The sequence below is a fragment of the Chamaea fasciata genome, unplaced genomic scaffold (genome assembly GCF_029207755.1).
Source record: "Chamaea fasciata isolate MVZ Bird 193981 ecotype frontalis unplaced genomic scaffold, bChaFas1.0.hap1 SCAF_862, whole genome shotgun sequence".
In the NCBI taxonomy this organism is placed as follows: domain Eukaryota; kingdom Metazoa; phylum Chordata; class Aves; order Passeriformes; family Sylviidae; genus Chamaea; species Chamaea fasciata.
The window spans coordinates 1-23,133 of NW_027094947.1; the positions used below are offsets into that span (position 1 = coordinate 1).

General features: G+C 50.8%; 4 protein-coding genes across 4 annotated transcripts; 2 read left to right on the plus strand and 2 right to left on the minus strand.

Annotated features, from left to right (window-relative positions):
* Positions 1-6: 6 nt before the first annotated feature.
* PPP1R11 (protein phosphatase 1 regulatory inhibitor subunit 11) lies at positions 7-2,056 on the minus strand. The gene is made up of 2 exons (XM_066209327.1): positions 1,626-2,056; positions 7-777 (listed from the first exon to the last, which is right to left on the minus strand). The coding sequence occupies exons 1-2, from the start codon at positions 1,692-1,694 to the stop codon at positions 565-567; spliced, it is 282 nt and encodes a 93-aa protein (XP_066065424.1). The 5' UTR covers positions 1,695-2,056; the 3' UTR covers positions 7-564.
* An 84-nt stretch (positions 2,057-2,140) lies between these two features.
* POLR1H (RNA polymerase I subunit H) lies at positions 2,141-7,031 on the minus strand. The gene is made up of 5 exons (XM_066209326.1): positions 6,942-7,031; positions 6,316-6,447; positions 5,257-5,348; positions 4,003-4,112; positions 2,141-2,310 (listed from the first exon to the last, which is right to left on the minus strand). The coding sequence occupies exons 2-5, from the start codon at positions 6,443-6,445 to the stop codon at positions 2,286-2,288; spliced, it is 357 nt and encodes a 118-aa protein (XP_066065423.1). The 5' UTR covers positions 6,446-6,447; positions 6,942-7,031; the 3' UTR covers positions 2,141-2,285.
* A 1,746-nt stretch (positions 7,032-8,777) lies between these two features.
* Positions 8,778-14,501, plus strand: LOC136305981 (alpha-1,3-mannosyl-glycoprotein 2-beta-N-acetylglucosaminyltransferase-like). Its single transcript, XM_066209328.1, has 2 exons — positions 8,778-9,421; positions 13,054-14,501. Exon 2 carries the CDS (start codon positions 13,067-13,069, stop codon positions 14,393-14,395), a length of 1,329 nt encoding a protein of 442 aa, XP_066065425.1. The 5' UTR covers positions 8,778-9,421; positions 13,054-13,066; the 3' UTR covers positions 14,396-14,501.
* Positions 14,502-15,157: 656 nt separating this feature from the next.
* On the plus strand, positions 15,158-20,859 carry LOC136305983 (zinc finger protein 436-like). Its single transcript, XM_066209330.1, has 5 exons — positions 15,158-15,226; positions 15,281-15,383; positions 15,667-16,107; positions 16,567-16,680; positions 18,472-20,859. Exons 1-5 carry the CDS (start codon positions 15,158-15,160, stop codon positions 19,845-19,847), a joined length of 2,103 nt encoding a protein of 700 aa, XP_066065427.1. The 3' UTR covers positions 19,848-20,859.
* The last annotated feature ends 2,274 nt before the right edge of the window (positions 20,860-23,133 follow it).

The window sequence follows — 23,133 nt, forward strand, 5'->3', positions numbered from 1 at the left end:
GGGGCTGGGGGGTCCCCGAGGGGCAGGAAAGGGTTAATGGGGGGGGCTGGGGGGTCCCCGAGGGGCAGGAAAGGGTTAATGGGGGGACATTTTTAGGGACATTTTTTGGATATTTTTGGGACATTTTTGGGATATTTTTGGGACATTTTTGGGGACATTTTTGGGATTTTTTGGGGACACTTTCGGGACATTTTTGGGACATTCTGAGGACATTTTGGAGACATTTTTGGGACATTTTTGGGGACATTTTTGGGATATTTTTGGGGACATTTTGGGGACATTTTTGGGACATTTTGGGGACATTTTTGGGATATTTTCTGGGACGTTTTTTGGGATATTTTTGGGATATTTTTAGGGACACTTTGGGGACATTTTTTGGGACATTTTGGGGACATTTTTGGGACATTTTGGGGACATTTTTGGGATATTTTTGGGGTCATTTTTGGGATATTTTTTGGGAACACTTCGGGGACATTTTTTGGGATTTTTGGGGGACATTTTGGGGATTTTTTGGGACATTTTTTGGGACCTTTTAGGAGCGTTTTGGGCCCATTTTGAGCAAGTTTAGGGGCCCCTCTGGGGCCCCTCTGGGGACCTTTTGGGGACACTTTGGGGACCCCCTGGGGACACTTTGGGGACCCTCCGGGGACCCTCTGGGGGCCGCTCACACTTGGAGGAGCGCCGGCCCAGGTGCTCGTTGTCCACCGTGTCACTCGACCACTCGACCTTCTTGTCCGGCTTCCTCTTCCTCAGCTTCAGCGTCAGGCTGCGCTGCTCCTGGGGGCATCAAGGGTCACCCCGGGGTCACTCGGGGTCACTTCGTGTCCTCAAGGGTCACTCGGGGGTCACCCGGGGTCCCCAAAGGTCGCCCAGGGGTCACTCTGTGTCCCCAGGGGTCACTCGGGGTCCCCAAAGGGTCACTGGGGACCCTCAGGGACCATTCCCAGTATCCCCAGTATGCCCAGCATTCCCAGTGCCGCCCAGTATCCCAAATCCATCCCCAGTATCCCAGTCCCAGTCTCCCAGTCTCCCCAGTTCCATTCCGCGTATGCCAAAGCCATTCCCGGTATCCCATTCCCAATTCCCAGTATCCCAAGTCCATCCCCAGTATCCCAATCCCAGTCTCCCCAGTTCCATTCCCAGTATGCCAAACCCATTCCCAGTCCCCCCCAGTATTCCCAGTCCCCATTCCCAGTCCCCCCAGTCTCCCAGTATTCCCAGTACCTCCAGTCTCCCCAGTCTCCCAGTGTTCCCAGCATCCCAAATCCATCCCCAGTCCCCCCAGTCTCCCAAACCCACTCCCAGTATCCCACTATCCCATTCCCGGTATTCCGTTCCTATTCCCAGTCCCCATTCCCAGTCCCCCCAGTATTCCCAGTCCCCCCAGTATTCCCAGTATTCCCAGTCCCCATTCCCAGTCCCCCCCAATCTCCCAGTATTCCCAGTATTCCCAGTCCCCCCAGTATTCCCAGTATTCCCAGTCCCCATTCCCAGTCCCCCCAGTATTCCCAGTATTCCCAGTCCCCATTCCCAGTCCCCCCCAATCTCCCAGTATTCCCAGTATTCCCAGTCCCCCCAGTATTCCCAGTATTCCCAGTCCCCCCCGTGCCCGCGGCGGCGCTGACCGGCTCCGCGGCGCCGCTCTCGGTGACGGTGGCGGTGCCGCAGCCGCCGCTGTCCGCGGCCTCGGCCATGGCGGCCCCGGGGGGCTGGGGGCACCGGGCGGAGCCGGGCCGCTGCCGGGAGCCCGCGGGCCGTTACCGGGAGCCCGCGGGCCGTTACCGGGAGCCCGCGGGCCGTTACCGGGAGCCCGAGGGGGCGGAACTGGGAAGGGCCGGGCCGCTCCCGCCGCCGCCCCCGGTGCAGCGCCCGCAGCCGCCCCCACTTCCGGATCGCGCCGCCACTTCCGGCGAGTGCGGCAGCGAATCCGGTCCGCCCGTCAGGGAACTTCCGGTGCGCGGAGGGTTAGAGCGGCGCTTCCGCCGTACGGAGAGAGGGGCATTGTGGGAAGGGTACGGAGGGCTGGAGGGGACAATACAGGGCGGGGGGCGATTGGCGGCGGGAAAAGGAGGCGCGGGTCAATTTTGGGGTCCCCAAAAAGGGTCTGGGGTCAACTCTGGAGTCTCAAAAACCAAAAAAGTCCGAAAAACGCCCCCAAATTTGGAGGGGCGGGGTCACTTTTATTTGTTCCGCAGGAAAAATTGTCCCAAAAATAATAATTTAAAAAAAATTTACAAAGAAAATCATTAAAATTCCCCCGAATTTGTGATTTTTTTTTTTTTTTTTTAGGAATCTTCCTTCTCCTGAAACCTGCGGGGGAAAAAAGAGAAGGGAGAGAGTTTTTTGGGGGGAATTTCGGGATTTCGGGGCAATTCTGGGATTCGGGGGTGAAATTGAGGGAATCCTGGGATTGGGGGTGGTTTTTGGGTTATTTTGGGGGGATTTCTGGGTTATTTTGGGGTGATTTCTGGGTTATTTTGGGGGGATTTCTGGGTTAATTTGGGGTGATTTTTGGGTTATTTTGGGGTGATTTTTGGGTTATTTTGGGGTGATTTTTGGGTTACTTTGGGGGGATTTTTGGGTTATTTTGGGGTGATTTCTGGGTTAATTTGGGGTGATTTCTGGGTTAATTTGGGGTGATTTTTGGGTTATTTTTGGGGTGATTTTTGGGTTATTTTGGGACAGTTTCACGGTTGTTTTTGGAATTGTTTTGGGGCTGTTTCGGTGTTATTTTTTTGGATTTTTTGGGGCGACTTTTGGGTTATTTTGGGGTGATTTTTGGGTTATTTTGGGGCGATATTTGGGTTATTTTGGGGCGATTTTTGGGTTATTTTTGGGGGGGTTTTGGGGTTATTTTTGGGTTATTTTGGGACAGTTCCAGGGTCGTTTTTTGGGGTTATTTTGGGGCTGTTTCGGTGTTATTTTTTTAGATTATTTTGGGGTTTTTTAGGTTATTTTTCGGGCTCTTTCAGGGTGATTTTCTGGGTTAATTTCGGGCAGTTTTGGGGGTTTTTTGGGGTGATTTTTGGGTTATTTTGGGCGATTTTTGGGTTATTTTTGGGGGGGTTTTGGGGTTATTTTTGGGGGGGTTTTGGGGTTATTTTTGGGTTATTTTGGGGCAGTTCCAGGGTCGTTTTTTGGGGTTATTTTGGGGCTGTTTCGGTGTTATTTTTTTAGATTATTTTGGGGTTTTTTGGGTTATTTTTCGGGCTGTTTCAGGGTGATTTTCTGGGTTAACTTGGGGCAGTTTCGGGGTTATTTTGGGGTGATTTTTGGGGTGATTTTTGCATTATTTTGGTGCTGTTTCAGGGTTATTTTGGGGGTTATTTTGAGGCTGTTTCGGTGTTATTCTTTTGGATTTTTTGGGCTGGTTTCTGGGTTATTTTGGGGCGATTTTTGGGTTATTTTTGGGGCGATATTTGGGTTATTTTTGGATTTATTTTTGGGTTATTTTTGGGTTATTTTGGGGCAGTTTCAGGGTTATTTTTGGGGTTATTTGGGGCAGTTTTGGGGTTATTTTGGGGCAATTTTTGGGTTATTTTTGGGGTGATTTTTGGGTTATTTTTGGGGGTGTTTTTTTGGGTTATTTTTTGGTTATTTTGGGGCGATATTTGGGTTATTTTTGGATTTATTTTTAGGATATTTTTTGGTTATTTTGGGGCTGTCTCCGGGTAATTTTTGGGGTTATTTGGGGCAGTTTTGGGGTTATTTTGGGGCGATATTTGGGTTATTTTTGGATTTATTTTTGGGTGATTTTTGGGTTATTTTTGGGGTTATTTTTGGGTTATTTTGGGGCAGTTTCAGGGTTATTTTGGGGGTTATTTGGGGCAGTTTTGGGGTTATTTTGGGGCGATTTTTGGGTTATTTTTGGGGTTATTTTTTGGTTATTTTGGGGCGATATTTGGGTTATTTTTGGATTTATTTTTGGGTGATTTTTGGGTTATTTTGGGGCTGTCCCCGGGTAATTTTGGGGGTATTTTGGGGGTATTTTGGGGCTCTGACCTGCACTGGGGGCAGGTGTAAAACACCGTCTGTCCCTCGTCGGCCGAGCGCATCTGCCGCGTGTGGAACCACATCCCCTCGTGGGCGCACCGGGGGCAGCGCCTGTCCACCTGGGATGTCCCAAAAATACCCCAAAATTCAGTTTCTTTGCCCCAAAATTCCATTTATTTACCCCAAAATTCAGATCATCCCAAATTTACCCCAAAATTCAGTTTATTTATCCCAAATTTACCCCAAAATTCGGTTTATTGATCCCAAAATTCAGTTTATTGATCCCACATTTATCCCAAAATTTGGTTTATTTGTCCCAAAATTCAGTTTATCCCAAATTTATCCCCAAGATTCAGTTTCTTTACCCCAAAATTCAGTTTATTGATCCCAAAATTCAGTTTATTGATCCCAAATTTACCCCAAAATTCAGTTTCTTTACCCCAAAATTCGATTTATTTACCCCAAAATTCAGATCATCCCAAATTTACCCCAAAATTCGGTTTATTGATCCCAAAATTCAGTTTATTGATCCCACATTTATCCCAAAATTTGGTTTATTTGTCCCAAAATTCAGTTTATCCCAAATTTATCCCCAAGATTCAGTTTCTTTACCCCAAAATTCAGTTTATTGATCCCAAAATTCAGGTTTTTGATCCCAAATTTACCCCAAAATTCAGTTTCTTTATCCCAAAATTCGATTTATTTACCCCAAAATTCAGTTTATCCCACATTTACCCCAAAATTCAGTTTATTGATCCCAAATTTATCCCAAATTTTGGTTTATTTGTCCCAAAATTCAGTTTATTTATCCCAAATTTACCCGAAAATTCAATTTATTTATCCCCAAATTCAGTTTCTTTATCCCAAATTTATCCCAAAATTATTTATCCCAAATTCACCCCAAAATTCAGTTTATTTATCCCAAATTTACCCCAAAATTCAGTTTCTTGATCCCAAAATTCAGTTTCTTTATCCCCAATTTATCCCAAAATTCGGTTTCTTTCTCCCAAAATTCAGTTCATCCCCAATTTACCCCAACACTCGCATTATTCATCCCAAACTCACCCCAAAATTCCAATTATTTCTCCCCAAATCCCCTCATTCCGCACCCGGGGCGGCGTTTTCCCACCCGAAATGTCCCAAATTTCCCCCAAATTTCCCTTTATTCGCCCCAAATTTCAAAAAAATTCCTTTTTTTTTTTTTTCCCCCCCTCCCTGCCCTGGAATTTTTCGGGAATTCTCCCCCCGCCCCTCCCCCCTCACCGTGGGTCCCTCCTGGGGGGAGGGGCCGGCCCCACCCCTCCCCCCCCCGGCCTGGAACTGCAGCGACGTGTGAACCGAGCTCCCCTCCAGATCTGGGGGGAAAAAACGGGATTTGGGGAAAAAATGGGAATTTTGGGGGGGGTTGGGGAATTGGGGGGATTTTTTGGGAATTTTTGGGCTGAAATTTGGGGATTTGAAGTGAATTTTTGGGGTTTGTTTTGGGGTTTTTTTGGGGGAGGGGTTTTGGACAATCCTGCCCCCCAGATCTGGGGGGAAAAAACGGGATTTGGGGAAAAAATGGGAATTTTGTGGATTTCAGGGGTTTGCAGCGATTTTTGGGGAATTTTGGGGGGGATTCTTTTGGGCGGGATTTGGGGGATTTTCAGCGTTTTTTTGGTTTTGGGTTTTTGGTGGTTTTTTTTGGTTTGTTTTTTAAACAACCTTGTCCAGAAAATCCTGGGAGAAAAACGGGAATTTGGGGGAATTCCGGGGGGGGTTGGGGGGATTTTGCTGGGACTTGAGGGATTTTGATGGGATTTTAAAAGGATTTTGATGGGATTTTTATGGGATTTTGGAGATTTTAATGGGATTTGAAGGATTTTGATGGGATTTTGGGGATTTTGATGGGATTTTTATGGGATTTTGGAGATTTTGATGGGATTTGAAGGATTTTGACGGGATTTTGGGGATTTTGATGGGATTTTTATGGGATTTTGGAGATTTTGATGGGATTTCGGGGATTTTAATGGGATTTTTAAAGGATTTTAATGGGATTTTTACAGGATTTTGGGGGATTTTGATGGGATTTTAAAAGGATTTTGATGGGATTTTGATGGGATTTTGGGGATTTTAATGGGATTTTTACAGGATTTTGGGGATTTTGATGGGATTTGAGGGATTTTAATGGGGTTTTTATGGGATTTTGGGGGATTTTGATGGGATTTTTACAGGATTTTAATGGGATTTTTACGGGATTTTGGGGATTTTGACGGGTTTTCTCGATTCCTTCGGGGTTTTTTTCGTTTTCAGGGATAAATTCGGGATGTTTCGGCCGCAGACCTGAGCAGGGCAGGCTGTAGCTGCAGCGGGGGCAGCGCAGGGAGCCGGGGGGGCCGGGCCGGGGCAGGACGGAGCCGCACTCGGGGCAGAATTCCCGCCGGGAGCCGAAGCGGGACTGGGGGAGCTCCATGCCTGCAGGGGAAGGAGCCAAAATCACCAAAACCCACCCCAAAACCCACCGCCAGAATCCTCCCCAGATCACCCCCAATTCACCCCCCAAAGGGACCGGAATTCACCCTGAAATTCCACCCCCCAAAATTCACCCCAAAAATCACCCCCGAAAATAATGGAATTCATCCCCAAGTTCACCCCAAAATTCTCCCAAAAATCCTCATTTTTTTTTTTAAATCCCAAAATTCCCCCCTCCCCCCCCAAGAAAACCCAATTTTTTCCCCCCCAAATTCAGCCCAAATTCAGCCCCAAAATCCCCCAGAAAAAAACCACTCGGCTTCATCCTGAGATTCTCCCCCCAAAAATTGCGAAATTTACCCCAAAATTCCGCCCCCAAAAGCCCCGAGTTCACCCCGAGCTCTCCCCAAACTCCAATTCCCCCAAAGCCCCTCAAAAAACGCCCCAAAACCCCCAAATTTCACCCCAAAACTCCCCAAAATCCGCCCCTCCCCCACCTGGAGCCGCCGCCGAGAGCGCGGGAAACTCCGCGAGCCCCGCCCCCTTTCCCCGTGACGTCACTTCCGCTCCCTCCGCCCGCCGGGACCCGCCCCCTCATCAACCCCCGGGAGGGCCGCGCTTAATTAATCCCGCCTTCATTATTTACGAGTTAATTACCCAAAGAGGCGTGGCTTAGAGAGGGCGTGGCTTCCGTGTCACGTGTGGGCGTGGCTTTGTTGTCTTATTAGCGTCTTGGCGCGTCCCGATTGGTCAAACAGCCGCAATGAATTAATTAATCCTCCCTTAATTAAACAATGAATTAATTCAATAAAGGGGGCGTGTCCTAAGGGGGTTGGTTTACGTGTCAGGCGGGGGGCGGGGCTTGGCTAATTACCGAGCGGCTCGGCGCGTTCTGATTGGTGGCAAAAGCCGCCGGGAGGCGCGGCCGTCGCCGCCGTTGCCATGGAGACGCTTCCGGTGCGCCCAACCGGAAGTGGCGGCGCTCGCGGGAGGCGCCGCCGGTACCGGGGGGGGGGGTCGGGAAAATCGGGAATTTCGGGGGGAAAATCGGGGAATTTGGGGGAATTTGGGGGAATTTGGGGGGATTTGGGGGGATTTGGGGGAATTTGGGGGATTTGGGGATTCGGGGGAATCGCGGGAGCGGGGCCGGGGGGTCGCGGCTCTGAGGGGCCGCCGGCCTTGGCGGGCGGGGGCTTTTCGGGATGTTTTTTGAGGGGTTTTGGGGGGATTTATTTTGGTTTTTTTGAGGGGTTTTTTGGGTATTTTTGAGGGGTTTGGGGGGGAATTTTTTTTTATTTTTTTGAGGTTTTTTTGGGGGGTTTTTTGAGGGGTTTGGGGAATTTTTTTCGGATTTTTTTGAGGTTTTTTTGGGGGGATTTTTGAGGGGTTTTGGGGGGATTTATTTTAGTTTTTTTGAGGGGTTTTTTTGGTATTTTTGAGGGGTTTTGGGGGGATTTATTTTGGGTTTTTTTTGAGGGGTTTGGGGGGAATTTTTTTTATTTTTTTGAGGTTTTTTTGGGGGTTTTTTTGAGGGGTTTGGGGAATTTTTTTCGGATTTTTTTGAGGGTTTTTTGGGGGGATTTTTGAGGGGTTTGGGGGGTTTTTGAGGGGTTTTTTTGAGGTTTTTTGGGGGGATTTTTGAGGGGTTTTGGGGGGATTTATTTTGGTTTTTTTGAGGGGTTTAAGGGATTTTTTTTGAGGGGTATTGGGATTTTTGTTTTTTTGAGGGGTTTCGGGGGGTTTATTTTGGGTTTTTTGAGGGTTTTTTGGGGGAGGGGTTGAGGGGTTTGGGGGGATTTTTTTTTTATCTTTTGGAGGGTTTTTTGGGGGTTTTTTGAGGGGGTTTGGGGGATTTATTTTGGATTTTTTGGAGGGGTTTTTTGGGTATTTTTGAGGGGTTTTGGGGGGATTTATTTTGGTTTTTTTTGAGGGGTTTGGGGAATTTTTATTTTTTTGAGGTTTTTTTGGGGGGTTTTTTGAGGGGTTTGGGGGATTTTTTTCGGATTTTTTTGAGGTTTTTTTGGGGGGATTTTTGAGGGGTTTGGGGGGTTTTTGAGGGGTTTTTTTGAGGTTTTTTTGGGGGGTTTTTGAGGGTTTTTTTTGAGGTTTTTTTGGGGGGATTTTTGAGGGGTTTTGGGGGGGATTTTTTTTATTTTTTTGAGGGTTTTTTGGGGGTTTTTTGAGGGGGTTTGGGGGAATTTATTTTGGATTTTTTTGAGGGTTTTTTTTGGGTATTTTTGAGGAGTTTGGGGGGATTTATTTTGGGTTTTTTTAGGGTTTTTTGGGTATTTTTGAGGGGTTTTGGGGGGATTTATTTTGGTTTTTTTGAGGGGGTTTGGGGATTTTTTTTTGGATTTTTTTGAGGTTTTTTGGGGGATTTTTGAGGGGTTTCGGGGGAATTTATTTTGGCTTTTTTCAGGGTTTTTTGGGGTATTTTTAAGGGGTTTGGGGGGATTTTTTTGGGGTTTTTTGAGGGTTTTTTGGGGGATTTTTGAGGGTTTTGGAGGTTTTTTTCAGGAGTTTTTCTGGGATTTTTTTGAGAGAATTTTTGAGAATTTTTGGGGGTTTTTATTTGAGTTTTTTTCAGGGAGTTTTCCGGGATTTTGGGGGGGATTATTTGAGGTGTTTTTTGGGGGGATTTTTTTTGCTTTTTTGGTTTATTTTTTTCAGTTTTTTTTACAGGTTTTATTGGGTATTTTGGGGGGATTTTTATGAGGTTTTTAACAGTTTTTTGGGGATTTTTTTTGGATTTTTTCCCCGATTTTTTCAAGTCTGAAACTTCAAAATTTTTCATTTTTTTTTCCCCCCAGGATTTCACCCGAACTCTCCCCCCCTCCCCCCCCCACGGCCGGACCCTCCGGGAGCCCCGAAATTCCCGAATTTTCCCCCCCAAAAAAAGGAGGAAAAAATTTCCTGAGGAATTTCCGGGGGGGGAGGGGGGAACCCCCAGCGCCCCCCTCCCCCTGGGCAGCGACAGGTGAGTCCAAAATCGGCCATTTCTGCCCCAAAAAATCCCCCAAAATGGGGGAAAATGGGAATTTCGGGAAGCTGCGGGCGGCTTTTCCCGAAATCGGGGATTTCTGCCCCCAAAAATGGGGGAAAAGACGGAATTTGGGGAAGGGTGGAGGCGGTTTCTGCCCAAATTTGGGGATTTTTGGGTCAAAATCTGAATTATTGGGGGTTTCTGCCCAAATTTGGGGATTTTTGGGTCAAAATTTGAATTATTTGGGGGTTTTGGCCCAAATTTGGGGATTTTTGGGTCAAAATTTGAATTATTGGGGGTTTCTGCCCAAATTTTGGGGATTTTTGGGTCAAAATTTGAATTATTGGGGGTTTCTGCCCAAAATTTGGGGATTTTTGGGTCAAAATTTGAATTATTTGGGGGTTTCTGCCCAAATTTTGGGGATTTTTCGGTCAAAATCTGAATTATTTGGGGGTTTCTGCCCAAAATTTGGGGATTTTTGGGTCAAAATCTGAATTATTTGGGGGTTTCTGCCCAAATTTGGGGATTTTTGGGTCAAAATCTGAATTATTTGGGGGTTTTGGCCCAAATTTGGGGATTTTTGGGTCAAAATCTGAATTTTTTGGGGGTTTCTGCCCAAATTTTGGGGATTTTTGGGTCAAAATTTGAATTATTTGGGGGTTTTGGCCCAAATTTGGGGATTTTTGGGTCAAAATCTGAATTTTTTGGGGGTTTCTGCCCAAAATTTGGGGATTTTTGGGTCAAAATTTGAATTATTGGGGATTTCTGCCCAAAATTTGGGGATTTTTGGGTCAAAATCTGAATTATTGGGGGTTTCTGCCCAAAATTTGGGGATTTTTGGGTCAAAATCTGAATTATTTGGGGGTTTCTGCCCAAAATTTGGGGATTTTTCCATCAAAATCCGAATTGTTTTGTTGGTTTTGCCCCAAATTTGGGATTTCTGCCCCCAAAAAATCCCCAAAAAACTTGGGAAAAAAAAAGGGAATTTTGGGAAAGGTTTGGGGGGTTTCCCCCCCAAAATTTGGGGATTTTTCCATCAAAATCTGAATTTTTTTGGTGGGTTTGCCCAAATTTGGGATGTTTCGGGGGAATTTCGGGGGGTTTTTGGGGAGGAATTTTGGGATTTTTTGGGGAGGAATTTTGGGGTTTTTCGGGAGGAATTTTGGGATTTTTTGGGGAGGAATTTTGGGGTTTTTCGAGAGGAATTTTGGGGTTTTTTGGGGAGGAATTTTGGGGTTTTTGGGGAGGAATTTTGGGGTTTTTGGGGAGGAATTTTGGGGTTTTTTGGGGAGGAATTTTGGGATTTTTTGGGAGGAATTTTGGGGTTTTTTGGGGAGGAATTTCGGGGGTTTTTTGGGGAGGAATTTTGGGGGTTTTTGGGGAGGAATTTTGGGGTTTTTCGAGAGGAATTTTGGGGTTTTTGGGGAGGAATTTTGGGTTTTTTGGGGAGGAATTTTGGGGTTTTTGGGGAGGAATTTTGGGATTTTTTGGGGAGGAATTTTGGGGTTTTTGGGGAGGAATTTTGGGGTTTTTCGGGGAGGAATTTTGGGGTTTTTCGGGAGGAATTTCGGGGGTTTTTGGGGAGGAATTTTGGGGTTTTTGGGGAGGAATTTTGGGGTTTTTCGGGGAGGAATTTCGGGGTTTTTGGGGAGGAATTTCGGGGTTTTTCGGGAGTTTTTTGGTGAATTTTGGAAGTTTTCAGCGGATTTTTTAATGAATTTCGCGGTGTTTTTTGGAGTTTTTCCGAAGAATTCCTGTTTTTTTGGGCAATTCCCGTTTCCCCTCCCCCCCGCCCCTTTCGGTCGCGTTTTTTGGGTTCAATTTCCCCTTTTCCGGGTGTTTTTTTGCCCTTTAATTCCCTTTTTCCGCCGCCGACGTGGCCGGGGCGGAGTTTAACCCCCGAGCTCCTCCCGGATGCACAAACCCCGCAGGTTTTTCCCCCTTTTTTCCCCTTTTTTTTGGAGCTTTCCTGGGGTTTTTTCACTTTTTCCACATTTTTTTAACCCTCCCATTTATTTCCCCTTTTTCCCGGTTTTTTTTTCCCACTTTTCTGGTTTTTTTCACTTTTTCCTGGGTTTGGTTTGGGGTTTTTTTGAGCAATCCTGGATTTTGTTTTCTTTTTCCTGTTTGGTTTTCTTTGGGGTTTTTTTTAATCCTTTTTCCCTTAATTCCTCTCTTTCCCCTTTCCCCTTTTTTTCCCTTTTTCCCCTCATTTCTTTCTCCTTTTTTCCCTTTTTCACCCCATTTTTTTGTCCTTTTTTCTCCATTTTTTCCTCTTTTTCCTCCCTCTTTTTTCCTCCCTTTTTCTCTTTTTTCTCCGTTTTTTTCTCCATTTTTTCCTCCTTTTCTCCTTCTTTTTCTCCTTTTTCCTCATTTTTTTCTCCATTTTTTCCTCCCTCTTTTTTCCTCCCCTTTTCTCTTTTTCCTCCATTTTTTCCTCCTTTTTTTTTCCCTTTTTCACCCCATTTTTTTGTCCTTTTTTCTCCAATTTTTCCTCCATTTCTTTCTCTTTTTCCCCCCCCCATAACCCCCAAACTCCTGGGATATTTCCACTCCCAAATCCCCCGTTTTTCCACGGATTTTACCGGAAATTTTCCCACCCTTTGGAGCGGAAAATCCTCCCCGGGTTAAAATTTAACTCGACCGGACTCTGCCCTTGGGGGCTGGCGATGGGAGGGGCAGAAATTCCCGTTTTTCTCCTTTTTCAAAGCCAATTTTGGGTCGTTTTGAACAAAATTTGAAGGAATTTTTAGGGATTTCTTTTTACCCTCGGTGAGATTCGGGGCGGGGATCCCAAATTTCCTTTTTTCCCCCATTTTTTCCCCATTTTTTTCTCATTTTTTAAGCAATTTCGGGCCGTTTTTCAGGGAATTTTTTTTAGGGAATTTCAATTTGCTTTTCCATTGGTTTTTAATAAATTTTTGGCCGTTTTTTGGGGGGGATTTTTGGGATATTTTTGCCCCAAACCCACGAGGTTTCAATTCCTCTTTTTAGGGGCTGTGGCTGTTTCGAGGTTTCCTCTTCCTGGGGGAGGAGGGGAGTAAATTTTGGGGTGAAAATTTGGAATTTGGGGGCCTGGAAATGGGGAATTTTCACTTTTTTTTGGTGGCCCTGATTTGGGAATTGCGGCTTTTGTGTCTTTTTGGTTTGGAAAACTCGACCCTAACTTGGGAATTTCGGCTTTTCCTCACCCGAAACTCGGGAATTTTCACTTTTCCTCACCCGAAACTCGGGAATTTTCACTTTTCCTCACCCGAAACTCGGGAATTTTGACTTTTCCTCACCCGAAACTCCGGTATTTTCACTTTTCCTCGCCCGAAACTCGGGAATTTTGATTTTTCCTCACCCGAAACTCGGGAATTTTCACTTTTCCTCGCCCGAAACTCGGGAATTTTCACTTTTCCTCACCCGAAACTCGGGAATTTTCACTTCTCCTCACCTGAAACTCGGGAATTTTCACTTTTCCTCACCCGAAACTCGGGAATTTTGACTTTCCCTCGCCCTTAACTCGGGACGTTCGGCTTCCCTTCGCCCCTCGTTTTGCCAAGCCCCCTTTCCTCTGTTTCTCACCCTGAGTTTTCCTATTCCCCCGTTTTTTAACCCCGTTTCTCTCCCTCCCCTTCCAGCCCCATGTGAAGGATGCTGAAGAAGACCAGCCTTGCTCTCGGGGGGGCCGCGCTCTTCCTCGCCTGGAACGGCCTCCTCCTCCTCTTCCTCTGGACCCGCCCCGGCCCCCAAAACCCCCCGAAAAACCCTCAAAACCCTTTGGCCGACGCCAAACTCCTCCCCGCCCAGCTCCTGCAGCTGGCCCAGGACGCCGAGGCCGAGCTGCGCCTGCAGCGCGAGCTCCTGCTGCAGATCCAAAAGCTCAGCCAGAGCCGGCGGCAAAAAACGCCGAAACCGCCCCAAATCCCCGTCACGGCGGCGGCCGAGGAGCCGCCGGTGATCCCGGTGTTGGTGCTGGCGTGCGACCGCAGCTCGGTGAGGCGCTGCCTGGATAAAATCCTGCGGTACCGCCCCAGCGCCCGGCGCTTCCCGGTGATCGTGTCGCAGGACTGCGGCCACGCCGAGACGGCGGCGGTGATCGCGTCCTACGGCGCCGCCGTGGCTCACATCCACCAGCCCGACCTCAGCGACGTGCCGGTGCCGCCGGAGCACCGCAAGTTCCAGGGCTATTACAAGATCTCCCGTCACTACCGCTGGGCGCTGGGCCAGGTGTTCCGCACCTTCCGCTACCGCGCCGCCATCGTGGTGGAGGACGACCTGGAGGTGGCCCCGGATTTCTTCGAGTACTTCCAGGCGGTTTTGCCGATCCTCCAGAGAGATCCCAGCCTGTGGTGCGCCTCGGCGTGGAATGACAACGGCAAGGAGGGGTTGGTGGACGCCGGCAAGGCCGAGCTGCTCTACAGGACGGATTTTTTCCCCGGCTTGGGCTGGTTGTTGTTGGCAGAACTCTGGGACGAGCTGGAGCCCAAATGGCCGGCGGCGTTTTGGGACGATTGGATGAGGCAGCCCGAACAACGCCGCGGCCGCTCCTGCGTCCGGCCCGAGGTATCCAGGACCGTGACCTTCGGCAGGAAAGGCGTCAGCCACGGGCAGTTCTTCGACCAGTACCTGAAGTTCATCAAACTCAACGACCGCTTCGTGCCTTTCACCCAGCTGGACCTTTCTTACCTCAAGAAGGAGCAGTACGAAGCTTCCTTCCTGCGGCAGGTCTATTCCGCCCCCGAGATCAAACTGGAGCAGCTGCAGAAGGAGACCGGGAAGGATTTAGGGGCGGTCAGGCTCCAGTACCGGGGCAGAGATTCCTTCAAAGCTCTGGCCAAAGCTTTGGGGTTGATGGACGATCTGAAATCCGGCGTGCCCCGCGCCGGCTACCGCGGCGTGGTCAGCTTCGTGTGCCGCGGCCGCCGCGTCTTCCTGGCGCCGCCCTCGGACTGGACGGGCTACGACCCCTCCTGGAGCTGAGGACGGCGGTTTTGGGGACGGTCCCCCGGTTTGGTTTTTTTTGGGGGGGGAGGGGGTTTTTGCAGAATAATAAAAAAAGGTGGAGAAACCGGGGGGTTGTTGTTGTTCTCTGAATTCCGGGTTGGCGTCGTTGCCAATCCCGTCAGTTTCGTTTCTACGTTTTGGGGGTTTAAAAGTCCCTTTTGAACCTAATTTGGGGGGGGGTTTTTTGGGTGAATTTGGCACTACGGGGGTGGGGGGTTTCCAGAATAAAAGCTGGAGAAACGGGGGGTTGTTCTTCTCTCCCCTGAATCCCAGGTTTGCGTCGCTGCCGCTTCTGGGAGTTTCATCCCTTAAAAGTCCCTTTGAGCCTAAATTTGCCCTTTTTTTGGGGCGGATTTGGCACTCACGGAGCTCAAGCGCCTCAGGCTCGTTCCTCTCCAGCCATTTTGCCTTCGCGCCCTCAGGGACCCCTTTATATACCAGAGCCCGCCCCTCGCTGCCATTGGCTGATTTTCCCGCCTAAACCCCAGCGCTCGTTCTGATTGGCCGAAGCTCCTGTCTCTCCTGGTTCTCTGGGCGCTGATTGGCCGTGGGCTGTTCCCGCCTCACGCCCTCAGCGCGGCGGCTCCCGCGGCCGGTGGTGCGCAGGTTTTTATTTCGTTATTTTTTAATTTATTTTATTGGTTTTAATCAAATTTTTTTCTTCTTTTTCCCTCTCCCTTTGTCCCCTGGTGTCCCCTCGGCCCGCTCCCGGTGCTCCCGGCGTGCCCAGGGGTGAGGATGAGGATGATGAGGATGATGATGGAGGAGGAAGAGGAGGAGGAAGGGATGGGGATGAAGAAGAGGAGAGTGGGATGAGGATGAGGATGAGGAGGGCAGCGGGATTCGGATGGGGATGAAGAGGAGGAGGAAGAGGAGGCAGAGAAAGGAGAGCGGGATGGGGATGAAGAACAGGAGGAGGAGGAGGAAGAGCGGGATGAGGATGAAGAAGGGGAGGATGAGGAGGGTGGGATGAGGGCAGAGATGAAGAGGAGGAGGAGGAGGAAGAGGGCGGGATGGGGATGAAGAACAGGAGGAGGAGGAGGAGAGCGGGATGGAGATGAAGAGGAGGAGGAGGAGGAGGAGAGAGGGATGGGGATGAAGAACAGGAGGAAGAGGAGGAGAGAGGGATGGGGATGAAGAACAGGAGGAAGAGGAGGAGAGAGGGATGGGGATGAAGAACAGGAGGAAGAGGAGGAGGAGGAGAGCGGGATGAGGACGAAGAACAGAAGAGCCGGATCCGTTTGAAGAACACGATCGGGAGGAGGAAGAGGAGGAGGAGGAAGAGGAGGAGGAAGGGGCTGAACTTCCTGGGTCAGCGGCGGCGGCTCCATCCGGGCCGGGCCGGGCCGGGCGGATCCTCCCGAGGCCCGGGGGGGGTGAACCGGGAGCCCCCCGAGCCCCCCGAACGGAGCCGCTACCGGGGAACCGGGAGCCCCCCGAGCCCCCCGAACGGAGCCGCTACCGGGGGAACCGGGAGCCCCCCGAGCCCCCCGAACGGAGCCGCTGCCGGGGAACCGGGAGCCCCCCGAGCCCCCCGAACGGAGCCGCTGCCGGGGAACCGGGAGCCCCCCGAGCCCCCCGAACGGAGCCGCTGCCGGGGGAACCGGGAGCCCCCCGAGCCGGGGCCGGCGCCGGAGCCCGCAGGAGCCGCACGATGCAGGAGAGCTACGAGGCGCTGATGCTGCTGGGTGAGAGCCCCGGGATCATCCCCCTCCCCCGAAAAATCATCATCTGTTTGGGTTATCCCCCTGAAATCATCCCCCTCCCCGAAAAAATCATCATCTGTTTGGGTTATCCCCCTAAAATCATCCCCCTCCCCCCAAAAAATCATCATCTGTTTGGGTTATCCCCCTAAAATCATCCTCCTCCCCGAAAAAATTCATCATCTGTTTGGGTTATCCCCCTGAAATCATCCCCCTGCCCCCCAAAAAAAAACCCCCCAAAAATCGGGAAAAAAATGGGGATAAAATCCGATTTTAAATGGAAATCTCAATGGAAACCCCAACCTCAATTAAACTGGATTTTGTCTTTATATTTTTTAATTAATTTTCATTTATTTTGGGGGGCAGATTTCCCCATCCCCAGGCCCACCGTTTTGACCTACAATTCTAATTAATTTTCATTAATTTCAATTATCTTTGGGGCAGATTTCCCCATCCCCAGGCCCGTGCTCGTGTCCCGCCTGGAGCCCGAGGAGGATCTGGGGGTCCCCGACCCCAACGACTCCAAGGAGTGGGAAACCCTCCGGGTGGCCCCTGCAGGTGAGAGGGACCCCAAACCCCCTTTTTCTTCCCCTTTTAAATCTCTTTTGAGTCGCTTTTTTAATTCTCTTTTTATTCTTTCCATCCCCTTTTTATTCCCCTTTTTATTCCTTTTTTTCCCCTTTTTATTCCTCTTTTTATTCCTTTTTTTCCCTTTTATTCCTCTTTTTATTCCTTTTTTCCCCTTTTTATTCCTTTCCCCCTTTTTATTCCTTTTTTAATTCCTTTTTTCCCCTTTTTATTCCCCTTTTTATTCCTTTTTTCCCCTTTTTATTCCCCTTTTTATTCCTTTTTCCCCCTTTTTATTCCTTTTTTAATTCCTTTTTTCCCCTTTTTATTCCTCTTTTTATTCCTTTTTTCCCCTTTTTATTCCCCTTTTTATTCCTTTTTTCCCCTTTTTATTCCCCTTTTTATTCCTTTTTTCCCCTTTTTATTCCTCTTTTTATTCCTTTTTCCCCTTTTTATTCCTCTTTTTATTCCTTTTTTCCCCTTTTTATTCCTTTTTTCATTCCTTTTTCCCCCTTTTTATTCCTTTTTTTATTCCTTTTTTCCCCTTTTTATTCCTTTTTTTATTCCTTTTTTTATTCCCTTTTCCCCCCTTTTTATGCCCCTTTTAATTCCCTTTTTATTCCATTTTATTTCCTTTTTTGCATCCTCTCTTTTATTCCCTTCTTCTTTCCCCTTTTAAATCCCTTTTTTCTTTTCCGTCCCCATTTATTCCCCTTTTCCCCCATTTTCCCCTTTTTCCCCGTTTCCCCCCATTTTTCCCATTTTTCCCCTTTTTTACCTTTTTTCCCTTTTTTTCTCCTTTTTCACCCATTTATTTTCCAAATCCCTTTTTTCCTCTTTTCCCTTTTTCCCTTTTTTCCCCCTTTTTTTCCTTTTTCCCTTTTTTCCCTTTTCCCCCCTTTTTTCCCTTTTTTCCCTTTTTTTCCCCATTTTTCCCTTTTTCCCCCTTTTTTCCCTTTTTTCTCCTTTTCCCCCTTTTTTTCCTTTTTTCCCTTTTTTCCCTTTTCCCCCCTTTTTTCCCCATTTTTCCCTTTTTCCCCCTTTTTTCCATTTTTTCTCCTTTTTTCCCTTTTTTCCCTTTTTTCCCCATTTTTCCCCTTTTCCCCCTTTTTTCCCCTTTTTTCTCCTTTTTTCCCCATTTTTCCCTTTTCCCCCTTTTTTCCCTTTTTTCCCCATTTTTCCCTTTTTCCCCCTTTTTTCCCTTTTTTTCCCTTTTTTCCCCTTTTTTACCCTTTTCCCCCTTTCTCCCCTTTTTTCCCTTTTTTCCCTTTTTTCCCTTTTTTCTCCTTTTTTCCCCCTTTTTCCCTTTTTCCCCTTTTTTCCCTTTTTTTCCCTTTTTTCCCCTTTTTTACCCTTTTCCCCCTTTCTCCCCCTTTTCCCCTTTTTTTCCCTTTTTTTCCCTTTTTTCCCCTTTTTTACCCTTTTCCCCCTTTCTCCCCTTTTTTTCCCTTTTTTTCCCTTTTTTCCCCTTTTTTCCCCTTTTTTACCCTTTTCCCCCTTTCTCCCCCTTTTCCCCTTTTTTTCCCTTTTTTTCCCTTTTTCCCCTTTTTTACCCTTTTCCCCCTTTCTCCCCTTTTTTTCCCTTTTTTCCCTTTTTCCCTTTTCTCCCCCTTTTTCCCTTTTTTTCCCTTTTTTTCCCCCTTTTTTACCCTTTTCCCCCTTTTTTTTCCCTTTTTTCCCCTTTTTTTCCCTTTTCCCCCCTTTTCCCCTTTTTTCCCCATTTTTCCCCCTTTTCTCCTTTTTCCCTTTTTTTCCCCTTTTCCCCCCATTTTTCCCCCCCAGACTACAACTCCTCCAGCGACGCCGAGGAGGAGGAAGAGGAAGAGGAGGAGGAGGAGGAAGAACCCCCCGAGCCCCGCCCACCGAACCCCGCCCCCTCCCCGCCCCCTTCCCCGCCCCCTTTTCCCCGCGGGGCTCGCGGGGGGCGTGGCCGCGCCAGGGGGGGCCGGGATCCCCAAGCTCCGCCCCAAGGTAACCAAGCCCCGCCTTCGGGGGCCCAGGCCACGCCCCCGAGGGCGTTCCCGTGCCCCCTGTGCGGGAAGAGCTTCACCCGCAGCTCCAACCGCAACGCGCACCAGCGGCGCCACCTGCAGGCGCACCTGGGCGGCGCACCTGGGGGGCGTGGCCAGTGCGGGCGGGGCTCGCACCTGCAGGCGCACCTGGGAAACGCCCCCGGGGGGCGTGGCCGCTGCGGGCGGGGCTGGGGGCGTGGCTCTGAGAGCGGAGGGGTGCGACCGGAGGGGTGCGGTCAGTGCGGGCGGGGCTCACACCTGCAGGCACACCTGGGAAACGCACCCGGGGGGCGTGGTCAATGTGGGAGGGGCTCACACCTGCAGGGACACCAGGAGGATGCAGCTGAGGGGTGTGGCCACTGTGGGCGTGGCTCCGAGCTCAGTGCACACCTGTACACACACCTGGGCCAGCAAAACCAGGGGTGTGGCCAGTGTGGGCGTGGCCCTGAGCTAAGTTCCCACCTGGGGCGCACACCTGAGGGGTGTGGCCACTGCGGGCGTGGCTCCGAGCTCAGTGCACACCTGCACGCACACCTGGGCCAGCAGAATGGGGGGTGTGGCCAGTGTGGGCGTGGCTCCGAGCTCGGTGCGCACCTGGGCAAGCGAAAACAGGGGTGTGGCCACCGCGGGAGGGGCTCGGGGCGTGGCTCACACCTGCACACACACCTGGGCCAGCGCAACAAGGGGTGTGGCCACTGCGGGCGGGGTTTAGGGCGTGGCTCGCACCTGGGCAAGCCATCCTCGGGGTGTGGCCACTGTGGGCGGGGCTCCGAGGTGCAGACGCCCGATGGGCGTGGGCAGTGTGGGCGTGGCTCGGGGCGTGGCTCCCACCTGCGGGCACACCTGGGCCAGCGCCCCTACACCTGCAGCGATTGTGGGCGTGGCTTCAGCTACAGCTCCGCCTTCCTGAAGCACCGGCGGGCGCACCAGGAGGAGGAGGGGGCGGGGCCGAGGAGGAGGAGGAGGAGGAAGGCGCCGAGCCCCGCCCCCCAGAGCTGCCCCCGCTGCGGGGCGGGGTTCGCCGACGGCCCCGCCCTCCTGGCGCACCTGAGCGGCCACGCCCAGCCCTACACCTGCGGGGATTGTGGGAAGGGCTTCGGGGGAAGCTCCGCCCTCATCCGCCACCAGCGGCTGCACCTGGGGTAGAACCGGAACTGGAACCGGAACCGGAACTGGACTGGAACTTCACCCGGGCTAACGGAACCGGAACGGGGACAGGACCAGAACTGAAACCGGAACTGGAACTGAACCGGGACCAGCGGCTGCACCTGGGATAATGGAACCGGAACTGGAACCGGAACTGGAACTGAACCGGGACCAGCGGCTCCACCTGGGCTAACGGAACCGGAACTGGAACCGGAACTGGAACTGAACCGGGACCAGTGGCTGCACCTGGGATAATGGAACCGGAACTGGAACCAGAACCGGAACTGGAACCGGAACTGGAACTGAACCAGGACCAGCAGCTGCACCTGGGATAATGGAACCGGAACTGGAACCGGAACTGGAACTGAACCGGGACCAGCGGCTCCACCTGGGATAATGGAACCGGAACCGGAACCGGAACTGGAACTGAACCAGGACCAGCGGCTGCACCTGGGCTAACGCAACCGGAACTGAACCGGAACTGGAACTGAACCGGGACCAGCGGCTCCACCTGGGCTAACGCAACCGGAACTGAACCGGAACTGGAACTGAACCGGGACCAGTGGCTGAACCTGGGATAATGGAACCGGAACCGGAACTGGAACCGGAACCGGAACTGGAACTGAACCGGGACCAGCGGCTCCACCTGGGATAATGGAACCGGAACCGGAACCGGAACTGGAACTGAACCGGGACCAGCGGCTGCACCTGGGATAATGGAACCGGAACCGGAACTGGAACTGAACCGGGACCAGCGGCTGCACCTGGGCTAACGGAACCGGAACCGAGCCCAGAGTTCTGGCACCGAACCTGTTACCGGGGGGTGGGGGGGAGGGGACATGGGGAGGGGCGGGCCTGACCCCGCGGTGACCCCGCCCCTCCCCCAGCTCAGTAAAGGATCGTGGACGTTCTCCCCTCCCCCCCCCGTGCCGTCTGTGCCGCCCCTCCCCCCCCAAAATTGGGGATGGGGGCGGGGAGCATTTCTGGGGTGGGGGAGGGGCAGCGGGGCTGGGCTGGGGCCGGGGGTCTTCTTCCCCTCCCTAATTCGTTTTATTTTAATTTTATTTTATTTTAATTTTTTTCACCTTCCTCTGAGCAGTCCCCGGAGCCTTCGCCCCCATCCCCCTTTCATTTCATTAATTCATTTTATTTTATTTAACTTTATTTTTCTTTTATTTTATATTTTACAATTTTCTTTTACTTTATTTTTATTTTATTTTGTATTTTGTATTTTTAAATTTTATTTTATATTTTATTTTATTCTACTTTATTCTTTTTTATTTTATATTTTACAACTCCATTTTACTTTATATTTATTTTATTTTACTTTATTCTTATTTTATTTTCTATTTTATTATTTTAGTTTACTGTTATTTTATAATCTTATATTTTTTAACTTTCTTTTACTTTATTCTCATTTTATACTGTAATTTTATATTTTATTATTTTATTTTACTGTATTCTTATTTTATTTTTTTATTTCATTTTACTTTATTCTCATTTTATTCTATAATTTTATATTTTATTTTACCTTATTCTTATTTTATTTTATATTTTCTTTTACTTTATTCTTATTTTATAATTTTACATTTTATAACTTTCTTTTACTTTATTCTTGTTTTATCCTATAATTTTCTATTCTTTTACCTTATTTTGTTTTACATTTTATTTTACTCTATTCTTATTCTATACAATAATTTTACACTTTATATTATTTTACTTTGTTCTTTTTCTAATTTTACATTTCCATAATTTTCTTTTACTTTACTCCCGTTTTATTCTATCATTCCATATTTCACTCTTACCTTTCACATTTTTATTATTCGTTCCGTTCCATTTTTTTTGTTGTTGTTTTTTTTCGCCTTCCTCCGAGCAGCCCCCGGGGGTTGAACTTCCTGGGTCACTCCCCCTCCTCCCCCTCCCCCTCCCCTCCTTCCTCCCCCTCCTCCTCCTCCTCCCCTCCATTGTCCGGCGCGGCCGCGGCGCCGTCCAGCGCGGGGCTCCCCCCGGGGGTCGCGGCCCCCCCGGGGCATTTGGGGGCGGATCCGGGGGGTCGCGATGTCCCCCAAGCGCGGCCGGGGGCTCCCCCCGGGGCCGGAGGCGGGCGGGGGTCGCGGCGCGGAGGCTCCGCGGGGCCGCCCCGGGAGGAAGAGGAAGAGGAAGGAGACGGTGGCGGTGCGGCCGCGGGCGGGGGGCGCCGAGCGCCCCAACATCTGCGTGGAGTGCGGGAAGGGCTTCGTGCGCGCCGCGGGGCTGGCCGAGCACCGCCGGGGCCACCGCGCCGGGAGTGACCGCGGGGACGGCGGGAGGGACCGCCGGGGCGGCGGGAGTGACCGCCGGGACGGGAGTGACCACCGCGCCGGGAGTGACCGCGGGGACGGCGGGAGGGACCACCGCGATGGGAGTGACCACCGGGGCGGCGGGAGTGACCACCGCGCCGGGAGTGACCGCGGGGACGGCGGGAGGGACCGCCGGGGCGGCGGGAGTGACCACCGCGATGGGAGTGACCGCTGCGCTCCTGGGAGTGACCACCGCGCCGGGAATGACCACCCGGGCGGCGGGAGTGACCACCGCGATGGGAGTGACCACCGGGGCGGCGGGAGTGACCACCGCGCCGGGAGTGACCGCGGGGACGGCGGGAGTGACCATTGGGACGGGAGTGACCACCCGGGCGGCGGGAGTGACCACCGGGACGCCGGGAGTGACCACCGCGGTGCCCGGAGTGACCACCGCGCCGGGAGTGACCATCAGGGTGGCGGGAGTGACCACCGCGGTGCCCGGAGTGACCACCGCGATGGGAGTGACCACCACGATGGGAGTGACCACCCGGGCGGCGGGAGTGACCACCGGGGCGCCGGGAGTGACCACCGGGGCGCCGGGAGTGACCACCACGATGGGAGTGACCATCGGGGCGGTAATGACCACCACGGCAGCACGAGTGACCACCGGGGCGCCGGGACTGACCAACGGGCAGCGGCCGGAGGCACGAGTGACCAGCGGGGAGGGAGTGGCCTGAGGGGGAGGCTCGGTGGTCAGCGGGGCCTCAGTGGTCAGCGGGATCGTTCTGGTGGTCAGCCCGACCTCAGTGGTCAGCGGGATCGTTCTGGTGGTCAGCCCGACCTCGGCGGTCAGCGGGATCACGCTGGTGGTCATCGGGATCGTGACGATGGCCAAGGATCCAACCGCGGTGATGGTCAGCGGGACCTCGGTGGTCAGCGGGATCACTCCAGCGACCAGCACGACGATGACCCCAGAGCCGCCCACGGCGATGGTCAGCGGGGTCACG